We start from the raw sequence: 23,251 nt of genomic DNA, 5'->3' as shown, positions 1-23,251 counted from the left end.
AGGGTCCTGGGATCGAGCCCCACATCGGGCTCCTTGCTCGGTGGAAGGCCTGCTTCTCCGTCTCCCACTCCCCCTGCTTGTGTTCCTGCTCTCACCATCTCTCTCTCTGTCAAATAAATAAATAAAATCTTAAACAAAAAAAGTTCATGGTTTATCATCTTTAGATGGTTAGAAACAATTGCGATCCGGTTTTGATTATTTCTTAGGTAAGTGCAGCCAAATGGTAAAATTTGTGTATGTGTTGATTTTTGGAAACAGAAGAGCATATCTTGGACTAATTCAGGAGGCCAAGAGCCAAGGTCACTTAAGTCAGTTGTGCCTGCCTGTCTTTTCTGCTGCTGAATCTCCACTGCCCGGTAGCATGGTGCATACTAGTCCTCTAACTAATATCTGTGAATGGATGGGGAAACTCAAACGTAGATTTCACATATGCTCTTTAACCACTGTTCCATACTACCTTCTACGTTGGAGGACATCCAGACTGAGTGACTCTTATGTCAACTATTCTTTCTTTCCGTAGGAAAAGTCACGAAGGACATTTCCATATAGGTCATAAAGATGGTTCTCTCTTGTTGGAAACAAATGGTTGTAGCTATTTGTGTCAGTGTAACTGACAGTGTAACAAATTAGAAGATAATTTTAGTATAATTACAGACACTTACAGAGCTGAAGATGCCCCTAATGCTTACTTGGAGGATTCCTTGTTAGGATAATATGTACAATATTAGGTAAATAATAGGTTTTGCTGTGGGTTTTTGGGTTCAAGTAAAAGATGTAATATGTAAAAATTGAGTACAGTGCATAATCTGAATCTAATCATGGAAAACATCAGGAATGCTCTCTATATATTCTGTATATATTCTAGACCATGATGAATGTTCTCTAAAAATAGGGGAAGGAAACTAAAGAAACATGATAACTAATTATAATACCTAATCCTAGACCGGATCCTGTACTGCAGGGAAAATGCTATAAAAGGATATTATTGGCTCAACTGACAAGATTGGAATATATATGGAAGTTAGATACGGGTATGATGTAAATGTCAAATCTACTGAAGTTAATAACTGTATTGTAGTTATGAACGAGAATACCCCACTTTTATGAGATATACATCAAAGTATTTAGGATTAAAGGACCATGATGTATGCAGTATACTCTCAAATGGTTCAGAGAAAAAATATACATACACATACCTGTACGCACACACACAAATATAACATACACATGTTAACAATAGGTAATTTGGGTAGAGGGTGCCCAGATGTTCTTTGTATTGTTCTTAATCTTGCAACTATTCTGTACATTTGAAACTATTTCCATATAAAAAGTTTAAAGACGTTGAATGGAAATGTAGGTCCTGTGAAGTTCATCTTGGGGAGACAGACATGAGTCATTGTGAATGATTAATGGATTAGATCTTAACCGTAAGACAAGGAAGAAGAGCCCTGTGAGCCTTTCCTATGACTACTCTGATTCAGAACTTCATTTCTTCCTTTCTTCGGCAGAATCAAAACTGGAAGTTCATCCCTGGCCCTCCTGCCTTCTGGCCTTTGGCAAGCAGCAATTTTTCAAAGTTAACTACTCAGTCATCCTCTATTCCAGATTTACATTCAGTAAATCCACTCCAACCAGGAGATTCTTGCCGAGAGGACCAGCAGCAGCAAGGCAACGGCAACTGCGTTCTGATAAAAACCACCAGGGGGCCAAAGCAGAAGATCAAGGAAGAGGAGGTTCTAAACCCTTGTCTGGGAGTACAAATGAGAGGGGGACTTCCAGGGTTTTCCCTAACTCACCCCAGGGACCATCAGTAAGCTCCCAGGCAGGCAACTGAGTATTGAAGGTCAAATTCAGTCCAGCCCATAGGACGAGCTCTGGGGTGTGCACACGGTTCCCGAGAGGGTAGAAACCTCAGGATTTGGAGCAGTTGAGTTTGGAGAGCGTGGACTAGATTTTAGCCAGAAGACAAACCTATTCAGACAAGTCAGTCACAGGGGAAACGTGTGTGTGGGGAGTGTGGGCGAGGCTTCGGCAGGAAGTCACATCTCATCAGACATGAGAGGACACACACAGGGGAAAAGCCTCAAAGCCTCATGTGTGTGGGGAGTGTGGGCAAGCTTTTAGCCACAAGATGGTCCTCAGCACACACCAGAGGACACACATGGGAGAGAAGCCTTACAAGTGCATGGCGTGTGCGTGAGACTTTAGCCCCAAGTCTACTCTCAGCACACATCAGAGGACACTTTCAGGGGAAAAGCCTTATGTGTGCAGGGAATATGGGTGAGGCTTTAGCGATAAGTCAGCCCTCATGAGACACTGGAGGACACACTCAGGAAAAAGGCTTAGGTGTGTGGAGAGCGAGGGTATGTGTTTAGCAACAAGTCAACCGTCAGCCACACCAGAGGACACACTCAGGGAGAAGCCTTGAATTGTAAGGTAATGTGGACAAGGCTTTAGCTGGACATCACTCCTCATCACAGAGCAGAGGACATACTCAGGGAGAAGCCTGTGTACAGGGAGTGCAAAGTGTTAGCTGGAGGTGACCTCTTAAGAAACACCGAGAGTCACATCTGTCCTCCATACATGACCAACCCCATGCCAGCTCGGCTCGGAGAGGGCTTCAGGGACAGTCTTCTGACCCCTGACCCCTTCTGTGAGTGTGAAGGTGGCAGAGGTCTAGCTTCTGAGAACAGAGAGACCAGGTGATGCTCCCCTTGGAGAAGTGGTCTTCACACCTCATCGACGACTTTTTACTTCCTTCTGCAAGTCCATTAACTTCCATTGACTTCTATGACACTCTCCTGTTTCCCTTTTTTCTATGTCCCAAACCTTTGCTGCATCCTCTTCAACCCCTACCTTTAGGGATTGCTCAGGGTTCAGTTTCTAGCCCGTAATCTGAGGGACTCCTCAGCCATGTCTTCCTGCTACCCCTCCAATCCCAAACCCAGGTCCCTTTAACCACACCCCAAAGTTCTTCGGTCTCGGGACTTAGATCTCGTAACCATGCTGCTTTGGTCCTCCCTGGCAGGTGTAAGATCACTAGCAATGCCCACCATCAGCCTGACAATACCAGGTTTTGGGGCTTTTAAGCACGGCCCTTCTAAAGCGCCCCCAATGTCTGTGTCCAGTCTTTTAGCCACACGCTCATATCTGTCCTCACTATCTATGCTGCTAAAGCTCTTTGAACTGGCGCCACTCTTGCCTGTCTTACCTCCCCAGGGCCCAAATGACCCTTCCTGGCCCACATGATGGAAAGAAAAATGTTTGTTTTCTATTAAAATGCACACAGACATTGTAGAGACACCGCACATGCCTGTGAGACCACTGTCAGATTCAGGAATCATAGGAAGAGATGCAGAGGGGGCCAATGTCCAGGCCAGGGCAGATAGCTTTGGGTTCCTTTCGGTCAGGAATCAGTCCCTCCTGTGTCTTCCTCTTTTTTTTTTTTTCTTTTAAGATTATTTATTTGAGAGAGAGAGAGACAGAGAAAGAGAGCAGGGGAGGAGCAGATGGAGAAGGACAAGCAGACTCCATGCTGAGCACAGAGCCCAGTGCAGGGCCGCATCCCAGGACCCTGACACCTGAGCCGAAATCAAGAGCCAGATGCTCAACCGACCCAGCCACCCAGGTGCTCCTAGCTGAAGTTTTGCTGTAGGGGCAAATGGCTCATTTCTGAAGGATGATAAGAGACTTAAAAGGCTGCAGGGCCGATAAGTGAAACTGAGACCAGGACAGCTCCTGTGTTCCTACTGGCATCATCCTTCAACCTCACCCCAAAGTTCTCTGGCTCTGCCCCTTTTGAAGCAATTTTCTTTAGCCCTACAAAGCCTTCACCCCCTTTTTTTCTCAGCTTTGTCCCTCAGTATAGACTTCTTCCTTCCTTCCTCAAATTTTCTTTTCTTTTCTTCTCTTAAGATTTTATTTATTCATTTGAGAGAGAGAGAGAGCACAAGCTGGGGGAAGGAGCAGAGGGAGAGGGACAAGCAGACTCCACGCTGAGTGCAGAACCCAACACAGGACTCAATCCCAGGACCCTGAGATCATGACCTGAGCCGAAACCAAGAGTCAGACGCTTAACTGACTGAGCCACCCAGGCGTCCTAAATTTTCTTTTAATGTTGAAGTACCTCCAGGCTGGGACTGTGGGGAAGAGTGCTTTGTGGTGGTGGGGGTGGGGCAGAGAGGGCGCTGGAGGGGCTACTCACTGTGTCTGCCCCTATCCCAACTTCTGCAGGGATGAGATAGAACCTTCGGTCATCTCTAGTTACTGTAACTGATTCCCTACCCTCTGCCTCCCCGAGTAATGGAGGTACCCCCATTACCCCACCCCACTATTGCACAGTTTTAACATCTTAAGAGGTCTGTGTTTAGAGGCCACTTTCCCATGAGGCTTTGTGGGAGTGCTCTATTGACTCAATCCAGGGGTCCTGGTTTTCTGCAGCTGTTTCCATCATCATTCCCACATCCCCTGCCTCTGCTCCTACTTTCCACACTTGAGAGGGCCCTGCATACCCTGTCTCTTTCTAGGTCTTGGGGTGAGAGATGGGAATTAAAGTCCCCATATGTGGCTCCTATAGTTCAGATGCTGGGCCCTAGGGTGAGCCTCTCTCCGGGAAGACAGAGAGAAGGGTGGAATGAGGCTCAGGCATATATGAGTCTTAAAGGGATCATGGGCTCTCAGAACCTTAGAATCCAGGACAGGTGAATCCTTGGAGATGCTCTTGGAGAACTGGGATAAATGTGGACCCAGTTTAGGCATCCAGGCTGCTCATCTGGAGAAGTGAATCTCACTCTTCACCCCGCCCTTGGATGGTTCAAGGGCCCAGGCTCCCTAGGCCCATATGTGACCAAGAAGAATAAGCCTGAGGGAGAATTTGTTGGATAATGAATGCATGGGAGGGAATTCTTGGGTAGATGAACGTTTGAACTTAGAGATTCCAATTCCATGGGAGAGGATTGTGTGCAGTGGGAGGAAGCTGACAGGTGAAAAAATTTTCGAATGTTCTATAGCTACTGTGAAGAGGAAATTGTCTTTTGAAATGTCCAAATTTTGCTGGATTTCTATGTTACCACCTTTTTTCTTTTTTTCATTTTTTTAAAGATTTTATTTATTTATTTGAGAGAGAGAGAATGAGAGAGAGCAAGCACATAAGAGGGGGGAGGGTCAGAGGGAGAAGCAGACCCCCCGCAGAGCAGGGAGCCTGATGCGGGACTCGATCCAGGGACTCCAGGATCATGACCTGAGCCGAAGGCAGCCGCTTAACCAACTGAGCCACCCAGGTGCCCGTTACCACCTGTTTTCAAGCTGAATCTGTGCTGAAGGTATTTTTTATTAATCTGGAATATTTTTATTAATCTAGTATATTTTTATTAATCTGGTATGTTTTAGTCATAAGTGTTTCATTTGATTTTAAATAAAATTGCAGAAATAGAAAATGAATTTACTTGATTTCAGGTTAAAACAAATACATGTAACCATCTTCTGTAAATAATCATTTTTAAACCTTGGACATTATTTTCTTACAGGAAATAATGGTCATATGGAGCCAGATCTTATCTATTATGATTTCTTTTCACTATCAAACTTCTCTTTGGAAGATGAACCAGTTCTTGGGGTGCCTGGGTGGCTCAATCAGTTAAACATCTGCATTCAGCTCAGGTCACGATCCCAGGGTCCTCGGATCGAACCCTGCATCAGGCTCCCTGCTCAGCGGAGAGCCTGCTTCTCCCTCTCTCTCTGCCCCATCCCTCATGCGCTCTCTCTCTCTCTCTCCCTCAAATAAACACATAAAATCTTAAAAAAAAAAAAAAAAAGATGAACCAGTTCTTGAAGCCCAACTCTCAATCCAGTGCTCTTTCCTTTCTGTCCCATGGATTATCAATAGTCTGTTCTTTTTTATTGCGGAGTAATATTCCATTGTATGAATAAGTCATAATTTATCCATTTACCTGTTGATGGACATTTGGATTGTTTCCAATTTGGGCTATATTATGAACATTCATGTACCATTCTTTGTATGGGCAAATGCTTTCAGATACCTTGGGTAAAAACATAGGAGTGGAATGACTGTGTCATATCATGGGCGTATGCTTGACTTTTTATTATAAAACTACCAAACTTTTCCAAAGTGGTTGTCCCATTTTTTATACTCACCAGCAGTGTATGAGAGTTTCAGTTCCTCCACATTCTTACCAACATTTAGTATGGATAATATTTTTAATTTTAGACATTCTAGTAAGTGTATAGTCGTATCTCATCTTGGTCTTATTTTACATTTCACTAATGGGTAATAATGTTTAACATCTTTTCATTTTGCCCATATTCTTTATTGGGTGTTTGCTTTCCTATTATTGAGCCTTGAGAGTTCTTTATGTTTTTGATACAAGCCTTTTTATCAGATACGTAATTTGCGCTCAAAATTAATGGAAGACATAAAGGTAAGAGCTAAAATTATAAAACTCAGAGGAAAACATAGGCACAAACCTTTGAGATCTTGGGTTAGGCAGTGAAATCTTAGATCGCCAAAAGCACAACAAATGAGAGGAAAAAATGATAAAATGGATTTAATTAAAATTTAAAACTATTGTGCTTCAAAAGACACTATTAAGAAAGTGAAAGTAAAAGATGACTTTTTGGTATGTATTTATTCACTTTAAAAAAATATTTTATTTATTTATTTGTCAGAGAGAGAGAGAGCACAAGCAGGGGGAGCGGCAGGCAGAGGGAGAAATAGGCTCCCCGCTGAGCAAGGAGCCCAATGCAGGACTCGATCCCAGGACCCTGGGATCATGACCTGAGCTGAAGGCAAACACTTAACCAACTGAGCCACCCAGGCATCCCAGTATCTTGATTGTATTTATTCACTTTTACCTTGGAACTGTACCTTGGATCTGGACCTTTAACTTCATATGTTAGACGTGACCTTAGTCATAGATATTGGATTAGGACCTTAGGTCTACACATGTACGTTAGGCATGCACCTTGGACCTGGATTTGTCTAGTTCCTTGGGAATGCTTATAAGCTAGATATTATAAGTGGATGTGAACCTTTTACTTAGACCTTGGAATTTGTCCTGGACTTAGACCCCGGGACCTTAGACAATATTTAGATCTTGGGCTCCAACCTGTATTTTTCCAGAATCTTGGACCTGAGCTTGTATCTGGTCATGGGCCTGAACTTGGATCTCAACCTGGAGCATGAGTGTTATATGGTAGGGCTGCTGTAACAAAATACCACAGACTGGATCACTTAACCAACAGAAAGTTAGTGTCTCAACAGTTCTGCCAGCTAAAAGCTCAAGATAAGCTGTTGGCAGGGTTGATATCTTCTGAGAGCTGTGAAGAAGAAATCAATTTTGTACCTCTTTCCTGGATTCTAGTGTTTTTCTGGCAATCTTCAGCATTCTTTGGTTTGTAGATGAACTGCCCCAATCTCTGTCTTTATGTTCACATGGTAGTTCTCCCTGTATGTGTGTCTGTGCCAAATTTCTTCTTTTTATAAGGACACCAGTCATATTGAATTAGGGGTCCGCCTACTCCTGTATGACTTCATCTTAACTAATTCATCTGCAGCAACCTTATTTCCAAAAAAGGTTACATTCTGTAGTACTGGGAGTTAGGACTTCAACATATGAATTTTTGAGGACCAAAACTCAACCCATAATCCTGTGAAGTGGTATCTTCGGGACATTGACTTGGACTCTGTATATGAACTTGGAATTTGGACTTGGAACTGGATGTTGACCTGACCAGAACATTGAACCTGACCTTAGACCTAGACCTTGACCTTTGGAAGAGTGCCTGAAACTTTGATTGGAAGATCAGACCTGGATTTTGGATATGGACTTGGACCTTGGACCCAGTACCTGGATTTGGACATGGACCTAAATTATTTTTAAAAAGATTTTATTGATTTATTTTGAGAGAGAGAGAGAATGAACGAGGGGGAAAGGCAGAGGGAGAGGGAGAAGCAGGCTAGCAGGATCCCCGCTGAGTAGGGAGCCTGATGAGGGACTCAATCCCAGGACCCTGGGATCATGACCTGAGCCACCCAGGCACCCCTGGTTGTTGAATCTGAACTTCTAACAAAGGACTTTATACTTGGACCATGGATCTGACCCCATGCCTAGACTTCAGATCTGGATGTGGACATGACCTTGGGCCAAGAATTTAGACCTGGATGTCCATCCTGAACTTTGACCTTCTCCTGGACATTGAACCTGAAACTTAGACATACCTAGGACCTGGAATTTTTACCTGACATTAGACTTGTACATTGGACCTGGACCTCAGATATGAACTTCAGATATGCACATGCACATTGGACCTGAACTTTGGACCTAGATTTTCCCAGTTTCCTGCATATAACCTTTACCTAGAATTTGGAACTGAAATTGGATTTTTGACTTGGACATTGAGCTGGACCTTGTATGTGGACATGGACTTTGAAACTGAACCTTGGAATTCAACCTCAGACCTGGATTTGTTCAGCATTTAGGAACTGACATTAGACCTGGACCTTGGTCAAGGATCTGACCTATGCTTCAGCCTTGGACCTGGGACTCAGATTTCAACCTTCATCTTGGACTTAGGACCATGATCTAGATGATGTAAATGGACTTCAACTTTGGACTTGGACCTTGGACCAGAATTTGTACATGACTTTGTACCTAATCTTTGGATCTAAATCTAGACCTGGTTTTGGGTGTTGGACTTAGACTTAAGGCTTTGATTTTACCTGACATTTGAACATATATTTGAACATATACTTGACATTAGACTTGGTCATTAGACAAATACCAGGACTTGAGAGAGAGATGTGGGGGGAGCAGAGGGAGAGGGATGAGCAGACTCCACGCTGATCATGGAGCCTGACACAGGGCTCAGTCCCATGACCCTGAGATCATGACCTGAGCCAAAATCAAGAGTCAGACGCTCAACTGACTGAGCCACCCAGGAGACCCTGAATCTCAAATCTTGCTTTTTCTTTGACAATAGACCTTACCTTAAAAATAGAAATTGTGCCTACATTTGGATCTTTGACCTGAACCTGCATGTATGAACAAGATTTTGGATCTCACCAGTGAGTTTTAGCAATGAAATTGACTTTGGTCCTGGACCTCAGACGTAGATGTAGTTCTTAGACTTACGCTTCAGTCCTGGATTTGGATCTCAAATGTGAAATCAGATCTTAAAGCTGAACCTCATTTCTGGACCCTAACCCTGTAATTCAGAATGGATTATACATGACCTTGGAACTAGAACTTGGATTTGGATCTTGGAGCAACCTGGTACTAGATAGTCAACCTGGACTTTAGACATGGATTTAATCTGGATCTTGGACTCATTTTAGACCTGGGAAGTGGACCTAGAATTGGACCTTGGACCTAGTCCTTGAACCTCAGGTTTGGATCTGATTTTGGATCCAGACTTTGGGTCTTGACCTAAACCTGAACCTTGGAGTTGGTTGAGTGTACCTCAGCCTTGAACATTGGGCCTTGAATCTAGACTGTGAACCTGGACCTAGATTTGACATTAAACACTAACATTGGAACTGAGACTCAAATATGAACATAGATGTTGGACCTAGACCATGGACCTGGACTTGGATCTAGATCTTAGATAAAATCTTTGGAACTGAACACTGACCGGCTCCTGAACCTTGTAGATTTTGGGTGTGGAATTGGCCTGTAAGTTAGTCCTGATATTAAACCTGGCCCTTGGACATGGACTTGGACTTTGATATTAGAACTTTATCTTGGACCTCAGACTTGACACTGAATATCTTAAACTTTGATCTGCTCTTTGGACCTGAATGTAGGGTGTGAATCTGCATTTGATCTTGGATACTTATGTTGGACCTGGGCTTTGGAAATGGACATGGATCTTGGACCTGGACCTTGACCTGTTATGTTGTAGACTGAATGACCTTGCTCTCAAACTCTGGACCTGGACCTTGAACCTGGAACCTCAGACTTGGGCCTGGATCTTGGACTTGGCCTTTAGATCTCAAACTGGTTCTTGGACATAGACTTGGACCTTGGACTTGAACATCAAATCTCAACTGTGGAACTCTGTTCGTCTGTGATGTTGGACCTGTCCTCAGACTTGGTTTTTTGGAACTGTTACTTGAACTTCAACCTCTAACCTGAGACTTTGACGTCATGTCAAGTCCTCAGACCTAAACCAGAACATGACCTTGGACCTGGAATGTTGATCTGAACCAGAATCCTAGACCTAGACTGGGGGACCTGGGTCTTAGACTGGAACCTTACTTTGGAACTCAACTTGTCCTAGACATTGAACTCAGACATGGGATTGACTTGGATCTTGGAGCTTACCTTTGACTTTGACTTAGATATCTAACTTTGGTCACAGAACTTGGACTTAGGGCACTTGTTTCGGTCTCTCTTGTGGGTGTTAACCCACCACCTTAGTATTTTTCCATGGGTGATGGTAGCCTCAGACCTGGCTAGGAAGTAGAGTACTTCCCCTGGCTGCTTACTGATAGCTGGCACTCCTGATCAATTCTCCTTTGTCAGTTTGCCTGGTGTTTTGAGCTGGACTTTCTATTTAGTCCATTTAGTCATGGGAAAGAATAGGCCAGATGGGTTGTCATCTGTTTCCAGGTTAGGGTTTGGGAAATTCCTAGTCTGGATCACCTTGTTCTGTTGTGTAGGGAGACCTAAGAAGCCCTGCTGCTGTGTTGTTCCTCTAGTTTGGAAGTCTCCTTCGGAGAACCTTTCAGAGTTCTCCTTGATTGTTTCTTGCATTATTTTCAGGTTAATAGTTGTACTCAGCAGGGAAGAGCAGAGATAAATGGGTCTACATCATTTTGTCTAGACTGAAAGTCACTGGTCATTGCTGTTCTAGGTTACTCTGTTGAGAGTTTTGCTATAAAGGTGAGCAGAGATATGGGACAGTGGCATGAAGGAGATGTGATGTTAAGAAAGGTTTGCTTTTATTTATTTTTATTTTTTAAAATATTAAGTAGGCTCCATGCCTAACGTGGGGCTTGAGCTCACGACCCTGAGATTACGAGTTGCATGCTGTACAGACTGAGCCAGCCAGGAGCCCTTATTTATTTTTTTAATGAGAGAAACTACAGCATGTTTGTAAGATCTATCTCCTGTAATGCAGGAAGCATAGGAAATAGTTACTGAAGCAATGCCTTGAATAGGTAGCAGACAATAAGCTTTCCTGCACGAAATGGGGAAGGCTTTAAATAGGAGGTTGGAAGGTTTGTCCATTGTTCATCCAAACAGGAGGGAAGCAGAGTACATGAGCACAAATGCAGGTGGGTGCTCAGTAAGGTCTTGGAAATCTAAGGAGTTTCTTTCCTAGCTGTTTCTGTTACCTTCCTGAAAGAGGAAGCAGGGTCAACAGCTGGACAGTGAGGAAGAAGGAAGAGGTTGTTGGAGGTTCGGAGAGAGAATATATGAAAGTTACCTAGGAGAGTGGATGAGCAGATGGTCTACGTTTAGAAGATGTGAGAGAGCAATATAGAAGACTATGATTTAAAAGTAGGATTTAAAGACTTTAGAGATGGAGGGATCCTAAATGATGTCAAAGACCAGGATATGGATGGCCTAGTGCTATTTACAAAGCAACAATACCTATGTCTGGCACTGTACTGGGCAAGAGTGATAACGGCATGAGGAAACCAGTCTCCTCTGGAGTGGTTAATGTGCAAGCCACACTGGAGTGGGCTGCTGGGAAAATGGGGATGAGCCTGTTAGAGCAGACAACCGGTGTGGGTTTGTTTGTACAGAAATGAAGAAACAGAGGTAGCTGAAGGGGAAAGTGGGACTAAAAAGATTTTGAAAGATGGGAGACACCAAAACATGTTTGAATTCAAAGGGAAGGGACTCAGCAGGGAAAGGTGAAAGTGCAGTAGAGACCAGGAAACCAAAACAGCAAGGTGGGATTCAGAGCACATGGAGGGACTGCCTTAATGGGAAGCAGGGCCCTTCCTATGTTGTAATAGGAAGAGAAGAGGGAAGCATATGCAGATACATTTATAGATTCAGTTGTGAAAAGCTTCTCTGACTCCCAGACATCTCACTCTAACCCCAGGGTACCATGACATTATAAATGCTTTGGCCCATTATCTTCCATGCAAGGTAACCCCTCTATTGGCACAGAGGTGCTGCTCTTGCCAAGGTCACAGTAACCTCCATGCTGCCACATTTACAGGGTATTTTAAAGGCTTCATCATTTTGGACTTTTCAACAATATTCAACATTGCTTCGTTCTCCAGAAACACTCTCTTCTCTTGACTTTCCTGATGCACACATCCTTGGTTTTTTTCTTTCCTTCTTGGGCTATTTCTTCATCTCCTTTGTTAGCTTGTACAAATACTTGTTTTCAAAATTCTATATAAATTCAAGGTTCCTCACTACTCCCTGTATGGTAGATTATCGTAGTAATGGTCCCCCAATGATTCACACCTGCCAGGATCCATGCCCTTATGCAATCTCTTCCCACATGGACTCTGGGCTTGGCCACGTGACTTGCCTTGGCCAATGGGATATTAGCAAACATGATATAGGCAGAAGCTTGATAAGCTTGTGAATGGGGGGCCTACCCCCTTGGAACTCTGAAACAATCATGCTATGAAGCAGCTAAGGATAAAAAACCACATTTGATCCACCTGCTGAATGCAGCCACATGAGTGAGTCCAAGTGAGACCAGCAGAATCACCCAGCCAATTCAGAGACACATAAAAATTAATCATTGTTTTAAACCACTAGATTTTGAGGTGATTTGTAATGCAGCAATAGGTAACTGTCATCCTCATCTACAACAGAGACATGGCCAACTTGAGTGGCTTTATGCAAATCAGAAAAAAAGTGAGTCATAAAAACATGCCTTTACTGGGCAGACACACCTTTGTTCAAATAAAAAGTGTCCCTCTAGGATGCAGCCGTATGCCAGGTGCACAGTGTGGATTCAGACCCATACTCAGCTCTGTCACTGGGTGCCTTTATGCACTAGACAAGCTTGCACACTGTGTGTGAACCTTCTCGGAGATTTCTACACAATTCTCTCCATTTAGCATAGAAACTTGGCTTCAGCACAGTTGTTTTTTTAATTTATTATTTTTTATTTTATTTTATTTATTTATTCGATAGAAAGAGACACAGTGAGAGACGGAACACAAGCAGGGGGAGTGGGAGAGGGAGAAGCAGGCTTCCCGCGGAGCAGGGAGCCCGATGCGGGGCTCGATCCCAGGACCCTGGGATCCTGACCTGAGCCGAAGGCAGATGCTTAACGACTGAGCCACCCAGGTGCCCCTTTTAATTTATTTTAGAGAAAGAGAGAGAGAGCAGGGGGAGGGGCAAAGCGAGAAAGAGAGAATCTAAGCAGACTCTGCACTGAGCATGGAGCTTGACGGCACGACCTAATCATGACCTGAGCCGAAATCAAGAGTCGATGCTTAACCAACTGAGCCACCCAGGCACCCCTGGGACAGGTTTAATTACTTCACTTAAGGAGAGAGAGAAAGCACCTAGAGTAGTGCTGCTAGCCTTGAGGATTTAGTAGAACACTGACTTTTATTGAGGAAGACAGGCCACATGGTGCTTCTTAGAGAGTCACTGCATTTTTCAGGCAAGTCAATTAGGCAAATTCCTTGAAAAAGATGAATAGTTCTCAGAGAAAAGAGGAGCCATTATTCCTCTGAATCACCCATGAACATTCTGGAAAAGAGGTAGATAGAGAACTAGATTCTAGAGCAGCTGGCAGTGAGGAGCTAGATCCTCAGGTGGGTGTGGTGCCCAGCAGAGATGGCGCCATGATCCCCAGGCATCCCTGGTCCCAGGAGGTGTCTGAGAAAAGGCTGGGCAATGCCACCAGTCTTCACAGACCAACAGGCTTGCATCAGGCTGGTTCTAGGCCTCCTGGTCCGGCTGCACAGTGGATGCCTCCCTCTGGACTGTAGCGCACAGGGCCACAGCGCAACAGGGGCTCCTCTTCCTCATACCAGCGCTGTTCACTGAAGTCAGGGAAGAAGGCTGCAATCTCTCTACTGGCTGAAACCACAGAGTCTGTAAGGGGAGGTAAGAAAGAAGGGGTTCTCATAGGGAGTGCAGGATGGAGGCAAGGGGCAGTTATAATCAGATTTAGAAACCTGAGCTTCTGGTTCTACCCGATCCTCAGTCCTGGGGCCACATCTGCTGAGATGGCCATAAAGGACCAGAAATGCAATTGGGAGGAAAGTTCACGGCAGGGTTACCTGGCTCTCAACTCCATGATATGGCCTAACCACCAACCACCAACTATCCTCCCTTATTTGTGGCTGAGGACAGGGGAGGCAGACTCACCAGAGCCATGGGTTGTGTTGCGGGTATCAGTGAGGCCAAAGCTTCCACGAATTGAATCTGGGGCCACATGACGTGCTTGAAACACTCTGGTGGGTCCCATCAGTGTCCTCCAGAGCTGGATGGCATCCTTGTGGGCGAGGATGTAGGCTCGGATTGGCCCGCTGTGTACAAAAGGAACACATGTGAGGAACCTGGCTGTGTGGTCGAGGAAGGCACACTGTAAGCAGGGCGCGAATAAAAGCACACTACATCCTGAGAGTTACCCTGCTAAATACCAATGTTGCTTCAAGTTGCAGGTGATGGAAGGCCACTATGGGTGTACAGAAAAGGCCATGGAGGTCAGCAGAGTTGCTAAGTGGCATTCAGTGATACTCTTCTATAGCCACTGGACCAATAACCATCATGGGACAGGTGCTACCAGGTCGGTGTTGGCTTAGCCATGGTCCTAAGCCATGTTTCTTCAGACACTTAACACTGATTACAACTCTAAAGAGTGTCAAATGAAATCAACAAGTTTAGGGAGCAGGGGGAGGTAAATCCTGGTGGATAAAGATGCCGAAATGAAAATTAGAAGTACCTGGCCATGAACTCCACCAGCCGCTGATAGAAAAAACGCCCTGCAAAGAGAGAGTAACCATCAAGACATGGTGCCCAAGAGAATTTTTTGTACTTCTGCCTCCTTACTTGGAATAATAAACTCTGTTTTATTTAATTTTATATTTTAAAAAGATGTATTCATTCACTTTCCAGAGAGTGTGCAGGTGGGAGGGGCAGAGGGAGCTCCATGCTAAATGTGGAGCGTGACGTGGGGATTGATCCCACAACCCTGAAATCATGACCTGAGCTCAACCAACTGCACCACCCAGCACCCCAATAAAAACTGTTTTAGAGAAGGATCTTGGAGTCTGACATATCTGGGTCTGAATCCAGGCTCTGCCACTTACAACCTGTGCAGTTTCCGGTAGGTCATTAACTTCCCTAACTCAGGTTCCTAATCTGTGTACTGGGGATCTAACAATACCTATGTCATAGGGCACTAGAGAAAATTCAATGAAACCACGAGCATTAGGACAATGTCTGAAAGAGTAAACATTCACTAATAACTACTGATATCATCAGGACATAAAACTAAATTTCTGGTCAGGACTACGAAGTGGAACCCTCCCAGAAAATATATATATTTTAATAGATTTAATTAATTTGAATGAGAGAGAGAAAGAGAGAGCACAAGCGGGGGGAGGAGCAGTGGGAGAGGGACAAGCAGACTCTGAACTGAGCAGGGAGCTGGTGCAGGGCCCGATCCCATGACCCTGAGATCATGATCTGAACCGAAATCAACAGTCAGACACTCAACTGAGCTACCCAGGCGCCCCCTAGAAAATATTTTTAAAAGATTGATAATCATGAAAAGTTTGTGTATAAAGCAAGGCTTTAGAAGAATGTCTGCAATTTGACAGTTGGTAGGTCAGAGACAGCCTGCCATTGTGCACCCAGCTAAAATCTCTCTTGCACACGTCTTGGGATGGAGAAGCCTCCCATTCAGAGGATTGTTGATCCTACCTTCATGCTCTTGGTAAAACTTCTGGCATTCTTCTTTTCTCCACAGAAGTTCTCTCATTCGTACAATAAGGAACTTGTTGCTCAGAATCTGCTGATGAACAGCCTGGATAACATCAGAGATAAAAATCGGTCAAAGGGACCATATGAGTGAATAGGAGACCCAGGATGACCAAAAGAACCATGAGGACCCATCAGAGCCCAGGACTTGAGAGCCTGTCCCATTGTTGGGTCAGAAGAGCAGGAAGGTGGGGTGAGGTAAAGACCTTTCGTCACGCAGCCAGAGCATGAGCCTCGGGTGCTATCTCTGCCCTTCCGTTCCTCCAGCCCCTTGAGCTGAAGCCCACATGACCCACCCTCAGACCATCGAAAAATCTTGATAGTGGTCCTGCCTTGAGTTTGTCCCACTCTCTCCAAACCATCACACTTGACAGATTAAAAACATCGTAACTTACATGTCACACTCTGGTCAGAACCTTATTCATGGAATGAGGTACAACTATTTTAGTCCAGTGCTCGAGGGTGTACTTTCCTTGACCTCCACCTCTTCCAATTCTCTAGTCCCATCATCCTAGCCTGCCTGTGGCCCCCAGATCCACCACACACATTCCTGCCTCAGGATCTCCCTTTGTAGAACTTCTGCCCTCCTGTGCACCAACCGAAGTCCACCCTTCCTTCGAGCCTGGCCAGGTCCCAACATCTGCGGGCCACCATGCCTGAATGCTCTGGTCTTCCTCTGCACCACAGTGAGCTTACCTAGCAGAGCTGCTCAGTTAGTACTTATTGACCCTCCCCCAGTTCCAACAAGATTCTGTACCCTTCTCTCCAGGACTGTGAATATGAAGCAATATGATTGTTACATTACATGGCAAAAGGGATTCTGCAGGTGTAATTAAGGTTGCTATCAGTGGGCTTTGCTTTATTTTTTAAGGTTTATTTATTTTAGAGAGTGAGAGCATGTGTAGGGGAGGGGCAGAGGGAGAGAGAGAGAGAGAGAGAATCTTTTTTTTTTTTTTAAAGATTTTATTTATTTATTTGACAGAGAGATAGACAGAATGGCACAAGCAGAGGGAGTGGCAGAGGGAGAGGGAGAAGCAGGCTCTGCACTGAGCAGGGAACCCGATGCGGGACTCGATCCCAGGACCCTGAGATCATGACCTGAGCCGAAGGCAGACGCTTAACCATCTGAGCCACCCAGGCGCCTGAGAGAGAGAATCTCAAAGACTTCCTGCTGAGCGTGGAGCCCAACACACAGCTTGATCACATGACCCTGAGATCATGACCTAAGCTGAAATCAAGAGTCAGATGCTCAACTGACTGAGCCAGCCAGGCGCCCCATCAGTTGACTTTGCTTTAATCAAAAGGGAGATTATCCAGAGAAGCCCAATTAATCACATGAGCTCTTTAAAAGCAGAGTTTTATCTGGCCAGGGGCTAAAGGAGAAGTCAGATTTAAAGCATGAGAAGCACTAAACACACTGTTGCTATCTTGAAGATGAAGTGAGCCATGTGGTGAGGAACGTGTGGTCTCTAAAAACTGACAGCAGTTCTCGCCTGAAGGCCAGCAAGGACCTCAGTCTTATAACCATAGGAATCAAATTCTGCCAACAACCTGAATGATTTTGGAAGTGGATTCTTCCCCCAGACCCTCCAGCTAAGGACTTGGTCAGCTGATACCTTGACTTTGGCCTTGTGAGACCCTGAGGAAAAACCTACCTGAGCCTACTGGACCTCTAAATTCTAGAATTGTGAGATCATAAACATTGTTTTAAGCTGCTAAGTTTGTGGTAATTTTTTGCACAGCAATAGAAAACTAATATACATACACTGTCTTGAGGTTTGGTTCTTCTTATTATACCGGATCCTTATATTTTTAATCTGCCCCAACTCTCCAGTAGATTTTTAGTCTTTTTAGGGTCAGAGCCCATGGGTCCTAGCTTTGCCTCCACAGCATCTTGCACAGGACTGTGCTGTCAGTCTTCACAAGTGGCCCTGTGGCACCAGAAAGAGAAGCAGTGCCCAGGGCTTACAGTAAGAGGCTTAGGATTCCTTCTTACCTCCAGAATCAGGGGGTGAGCAACAGCATCAGGCTTGATCAGGGCCAGAGTAAGCTGGAGAGCCTGAGGGCTCCGCAAGATTGAGGTCATCTCACTCCTGCCATCAGAAAGCTGGATTAGGGACCTATCAGTGCTGTGCTCCCCACCCTCCCTACTCCAGAGCCATGCAGCCTTGCAAACCCACAGCAATCTCCCTCCCAAAGCCTGTGGCAGTTACATACAAAGGAGTTACCTATCCAGAAGAAATTCAAGTTTAAACACTACCTGTCTCTGCCAATATTCCCTTTACTTCCTAACTTTTGTGTTTTAGAGGATTTATAATTTACACTGCTAAACAGCCTGGCCACAAAGGTACAATAACTGTTTCCTTTCATAAGGCCAAAGTGTGCTCCCATCAGTTCTAGAATTGGAAGACTGGATGGACAAGAATTGGGATGTTGCCAGGATACCCCAAAGAAGTCTGCTGGATACGTACCATCTCTTATCTAATCTTACAGATAGGTCAGGATCTCCCAAATCAAATCCTTTAATACACTCGGCTATCCTCAATGACAAGGCTTGTGGACATGTAACTCCAAGGCCAAGGACCAGTTGTAACCATTTTGGCAGCTGAAACAGTGCCTAGGACAAAGGTCCAATTTAATTGACTAACTGAACCTATACAGTCTTATTCTGTCCATCTTTGTATTTCTAGTGTCTAGCATGGTGTAAGAGCTCAATAAATAATTGTGGAAATGATACAAGGAACATAAAGGTATTTTTTAAACTGGACTAAGAGAATTTGAGGTCTCTCCCAACTGTGAAATTCTTTTTTTTTTTTTAAGATTTTATTTATTTATTCATGAGAGACAGAGAGAGAGAGGCAGAGGGAGAAGCAGGCTCCCAAGGAGCAGAGAGCCCGATGCGGGACTCGATCCCAGGACCCTGGTATCATGACCTGAGCTGAAGGCAGACGCTTAACCATCTGAGCCACCCAGGTGCCCCCCCCCCCTTTTTTAAGATTTTATTTATTTATTTGACAGAGAGAGACACAGTGAGAGAGGGAACACAAGCAAGGGGAGGGGGAGAGGGAGAAGCAGGCTTCCCGCAGAGCAGGGAGCCCGATGCGGGACTCGATCCCAGGACCCTGGGATCATGACCTGAGCCGAAGGCAGACGCTTAACCATCTGAGCCACCCAGGCGCCCCGGCCCTTGGTTTAAAACAAATGCTGACAGGTCAAGAAACTCGCTCAACTTTAAAGTTACTCCATCAGAGAACCCCAAATTTCAGAAGTTGCCTGGGTACTGGCCTCCACACCTGAGGTGCCCATTCCTCTGCTTCCGGGAGGACTGTGACCAAGCCCCCCCGCCCCCCCCGGCTCCGCGGGGACCTGGAACCCCCCGACTCTGTCTCGGCTCCCCATCCCCTACCCTCCACCCCGACACCTGAGGCCCAGCTCCCCAACCCCCCAGGCTCTCAGCCCCATTTCTTGACACCAACCCCTCTCCTCGCTGCCCCTCATTTCTCCGGGCCCGCAGCCGCGCGACTCCTGGCCCTCGTACCAGGACCTAAGCGCACCCCAGAATCAGGGCTGGTCGGGCCCTCGCCCGGCCGGAGTTCTGCTCTGGATTCACCTGGTCCTCCACCGCGGAGGCCGGCCAGCAGGCACCGCGACAGCTACCCTGCGCGGCCCCAGCGGGGTCCTTCGGGCGTTCGGCCGGGCAGCCCTGCTGGGGGTCCTTGCCGCGAGGCCGCGGACCTGGGAGGCCGCGGAGGCTGGGTGTGTGAGGCGCGCGGGGAGACGGCGCAGTGGGAGCGGCCCGGCCGAGGCGAGGCGAGGCGAGGCGAGGCGAGGCGGCCTGCAGCCCGAGGGCCGGCCCTGCCGGCGGCCCTCGTCTCGCCGCAGCGCTTACCCCGGGCCGCACGGGAGGACAGAGCCGTCTGGGCGGGAGCAGCCGCTCCGAGCCGGGGCTCGGGCGCCCTCAGGCGGGAGGGAGGCCGGCGTTCCCGGGCGGCCCGGCGCGGGGGGCGGTGGCCGCCCGGCGGTGGGACGGACCTTGCCTGACTGTCCTCTCTTCCTTTTCTGTCTGGGCTAGTGCCTGGTACGTGGTTGGCGGCCAGTGCTTGTCGGAGGTACGTGGAGGCCGAAGGACGTGTGCGCTCGATCGCGAGGGCCGAGGCCGCCCTTGAAAGTCTCGAGCTGCGAGCGACGCGGAGACACGAGGGAGCACAGCTCGTGTGGGGGTGATGACCCAGGGTTCTCGGCTGGGGTCCAGGTGTCCGTAGGCCGCGAGGGGAGCTAGTCGTAAGGGCCTTGAACGTGTCGCTAAGAAATTTGGGGTGCGGTGGGTTACCCAGGAGTCTGTTGAAGCAGTGCAGGGTGAGATGAGAACTGCGGGTATTCTTGGTGTGTAGTCTGAGTATGGAGCGGGGACAGCGTGGCAGGTTGAAGAAGGGTGGTAAATCTCTTTCTTGGGAAGCGTCACTGACTGCGAACAGTGAAAATAAGCCATAACTGTCATCAGTGTAAGTAGATACGTATTTTTAACTGACTCTGGTGCCAGATACACAGGTGTTGCACTCCTGGAATGTTGGAAGGCAGGTCGGTGTTTCTGGGAGCTTGTTTCCACCAGGTGTCTTTGGGAAAGTCCAGTCCTGCCCGGCTGGTGAAGGCACAGGTCCATTTCTGCCTTCACAGGATGAGAGTAAACTTAACCATGTGATCCTGCCCAGACATCAGGTTTTAGTTTTATTTTCCAAGTACACCAGGTCCAATTTTGTTTTCTACCTTTTTTTTTAAAAGACTTAATTAATTAATTTATTTATTTGAGAGAGAGAGAGAGAGAGAGAAACAGCATGAGAGGGGAGAGGGTCAGAGGGAGAAGCAGGCTCCCCGCTCAGCCGGGAGCCCGGTGTGGGACTCGATCCCAGGACTCTGGATCATGACCTGAGCCGAAGGCAGTCTCTTAACCAACTGAGCCACCCAGGCGCCCTCTACCTTTTTTTTTTTTTTAAGATTTTATTTTTAAGTAATCTCTATACCCAGCAGGGGGCTCCAACTTAACAACCGTGAGATGAAGAGTGGCATGCTCCACTGGCTGAGCCAGCCAGGCACCCCGTTTTCTACTTTTCTCTTCACTAATATACCTTTGAACTAAAGGGACTTTGCCAATTTTTAGACCATGGTCATTAGTTCACCTTACACACACACACACACACACACTGGAGAAGGCTTTAGTTCCATATTTTATAGTTGCTTTGACTATCCTCAGCAACAAGCCTACATAATGAAAGTAAGGGCAGATGTGGTTTTAGGAGGAGACTCAATAAATAACAGCCTTTTTCTGAACTTGGGCTCAGAACCAACAGAAATAGAGGAGTGGCAGGCAGGTGGAGACCAAATATCCGCTTACCTAATACTGATAGAGTTGAAGGAGAACATAATTTAGAGTGAGAACCAAATTCGCCTGCCTTCTAATTCTGTGCTGCCAGAGTTCAATGCCAGGTCTCTTAAAAGCTTTAAAGCAACAGCAACAACAAAAAGAATCTAAATCGTTAACGGCATACAAAATGATCGCAGTATTGCCCCATATTCACTGAATTTAAAAAGCGGACCACCCCTCGCTGGTAGCAGATTTTGTCCCTAGAAACTGTCAAAAGACTCTGATACTCGGTGGTATGTGAGGGAAGGTGAATAGACTGAAAAGTCTTGATTCAATGTCACTGGGACTCAAGTAGTTTTTTTTTTTTTTTAAAGATTTTATTTATTTATTTGAGAAGAGAGTGAGAGAGAGAGAGAGCACAAGAGGGAGGAGCGGGAGAGGGAGAAGCAGACTCCCTGCCGAGCAGGGAGCCTGATGCGGGACTCGATCCCAGGACTCCAGGATCATGACCTGAGCCGAAGGCAGTCGCTTAACCAACTGAGCCACCCAGGCGCCCCGGACTCAAGTAGTTCTATACCAGTTATTCAGAGTGTCCTAATTTGTGAGTCTAAACTCAGTTAGGAGAATCACCCATTATGAGGTTAATTATGACCTGTGTTCATTACATCCTGAGGGGCATCTACCTGTGTCTAGTCTTGTCTTTAGCCAGTGGTATTTAAGATGATGCCACCTTCTTACAGTGTTAATTTACAGTAGTGGCAACCCCAAACCAGGTCTTTGAGATGCCTTTCTTTTTTATCCAGCATATTCAAATTTCTTAATACCATTTCTCTTTTGGGTCCTTTGTTTCTGGCATCCCCAGGCTGCATTGAGAGTGGGCTCTTAGGGCCTAGCTTACCCAGCCCCACTGTGAGCAGCCCTCAGTTGGCCACTGCCATCTGCTGTTGAGTTGGCCAGGCCCAGGACACTTGGCTCCTGTGTGTGGAGGGCAGGAGGGTGGTCCTTTACCCCATGAGTTTCAGTTGAGAATCACTCTGGCAGGTTTTTTTTTTTTTTTAACCTGAAGCTGATGTTCTTGCTTCTAAAGTTTGTTGCTTCAGGGACCCAGTGAGAATTGAGACCTCTGCCATTCCTCAAGATACTGTCTTCAGGTTCTGGATGGGTCACATGGGGAGTAGCATTTCTTTTAGACACTTCTCTTTTGGCATTTTTTTCCCCCTGTGTTCCCCTACTCCTTTCCAGAAGGCTCATTGAATTTCTGGCATTTTTATTGTTGGAGAAAAGGAAGACCTTGGAGCCAGCTCTTTGCTAGGCTACAGAAAGTGGGGAAGGAACCAGGGCCATGCCCTGGAGATTTGTCTCTCAGTTGTTTTCCAAGATGTCAATTTTCTTTTAAGAAAATCTCTCTTTAGGGCACCTGGGTGGCTCAGACGGTTAAGCGTCTGCCTTCGGCTCAGGTCATGATCCCAGGGTCCTGGGATCGAGTCCCGCATCGGGTTCCCTGCTCAGTGCAGAGCCTGCTTCTCCCTCTCCCTCTGCCACTCCCTCTGCTTGTGCTCTTCTGTCTATCTCTCTGTCAAATAAATAAATAAAATCTTTAAAAAAAAAAAAAATCTCTTTTCCTTTGTTTTCATTCTTGTACGGCTTCTAATCTGATGGAGTAGGTTTCTAAAGCTATGCATTTCTTCCTGGACTTCCTGAACACACGTGATTCCTTAAGACTGTGTTCCAGGCACAGGCTTTTCTCATCTTGTCAACCTCTGTGTTGCATTGAGTGGTTATTGCATTGAGTGGTTTTCTTTTTTTTTTTTTTTTAAAGATTTTATTTATTTATTTGACAGAGAGACACAGTGAGAGCAGGATCACAAGCAGGGGGGAGAGGGAGAAACAGGCTTCCCGCGGAGCAGGGAGCCCGATGCGGGGCTCGATCCCAGGACCCTGGGATCATGAC

At 46.1% G+C, this 23,251-nt stretch overlaps 1 protein-coding gene and 1 long non-coding RNA gene across 6 annotated transcripts in view; one reads left to right on the top strand and one right to left on the bottom strand.

The window, feature by feature from the left end:
* Positions 1-13,568: 13,568 nt before the first annotated feature.
* On the bottom strand, positions 13,569-19,912 carry NME6 (NME/NM23 nucleoside diphosphate kinase 6). 5 transcript variants are annotated; one of them, XM_034998633.1, is made up of 6 exons: positions 19,831-19,912; positions 17,938-18,034; positions 15,885-15,987; positions 14,902-14,941; positions 14,325-14,485; positions 13,569-14,048 (listed from the first exon to the last, which is right to left on the bottom strand). In XM_034998633.1, the coding sequence occupies exons 2-6, from the start codon at positions 18,025-18,027 to the stop codon at positions 13,882-13,884; spliced, it is 561 nt and encodes a 186-aa protein (XP_034854524.1). In that variant the 5' UTR covers positions 18,028-18,034; positions 19,831-19,912; the 3' UTR covers positions 13,569-13,881. The 5 variants fall into 5 exon arrangements, with proteins under 5 accessions (XP_034854524.1, XP_034854521.1, XP_034854522.1 ...); XM_034998630.1 differs by lacking the exon at positions 19,831-19,912 and adding an exon at positions 19,496-19,776; XM_034998631.1 differs by lacking the exon at positions 19,831-19,912 and adding an exon at positions 19,552-19,776.
* Positions 19,864-23,251, top strand: part of LOC118006048 — a 21,770-nt gene continuing 18,382 nt past the window's right edge. The window contains exon 1 of the long non-coding RNA XR_004677926.1: positions 19,864-20,161. This is a non-coding gene — a long non-coding RNA (uncharacterized LOC118006048). The remainder of the gene's footprint in view (positions 20,162-23,251) is intronic.

The sequence above is a fragment of the Mirounga leonina genome, unplaced genomic scaffold (genome assembly GCF_011800145.1).
Source record: "Mirounga leonina isolate KUSES-001 unplaced genomic scaffold, KU_Mleo_1.0 Mir_94, whole genome shotgun sequence".
In the NCBI taxonomy this organism is placed as follows: Eukaryota; Metazoa; Chordata; class Mammalia; order Carnivora; family Phocidae; genus Mirounga; species Mirounga leonina.
The sequence above is the reverse complement of the archived record's forward strand: the minus strand, read 5'-3'. Positions and strand labels throughout refer to the sequence as shown.

Bases quoted from the DNA above. Each gene is read 5' to 3' on its own strand.
- NME6 (XM_034998633.1), bottom strand. From the start codon at position 18,027: ATGACCTCAATCTTGCGGAGCCCTCAGGCTCTCCAGCTTACTCTGGCC. The intron at 14,942-15,884 runs GTAGGATCAACA...CTCTCTTTGCAG, and splicing joins GTTTTACCAAGAGCATGAAG to GGCGTTTTTTCTATCAGCGG. The intron at 14,486-14,901 runs GTACTTCTAATT...TTTTGTACACAG, and splicing joins CTGGTGGAGTTCATGGCCAG to CGGGCCAATCCGAGCCTACA.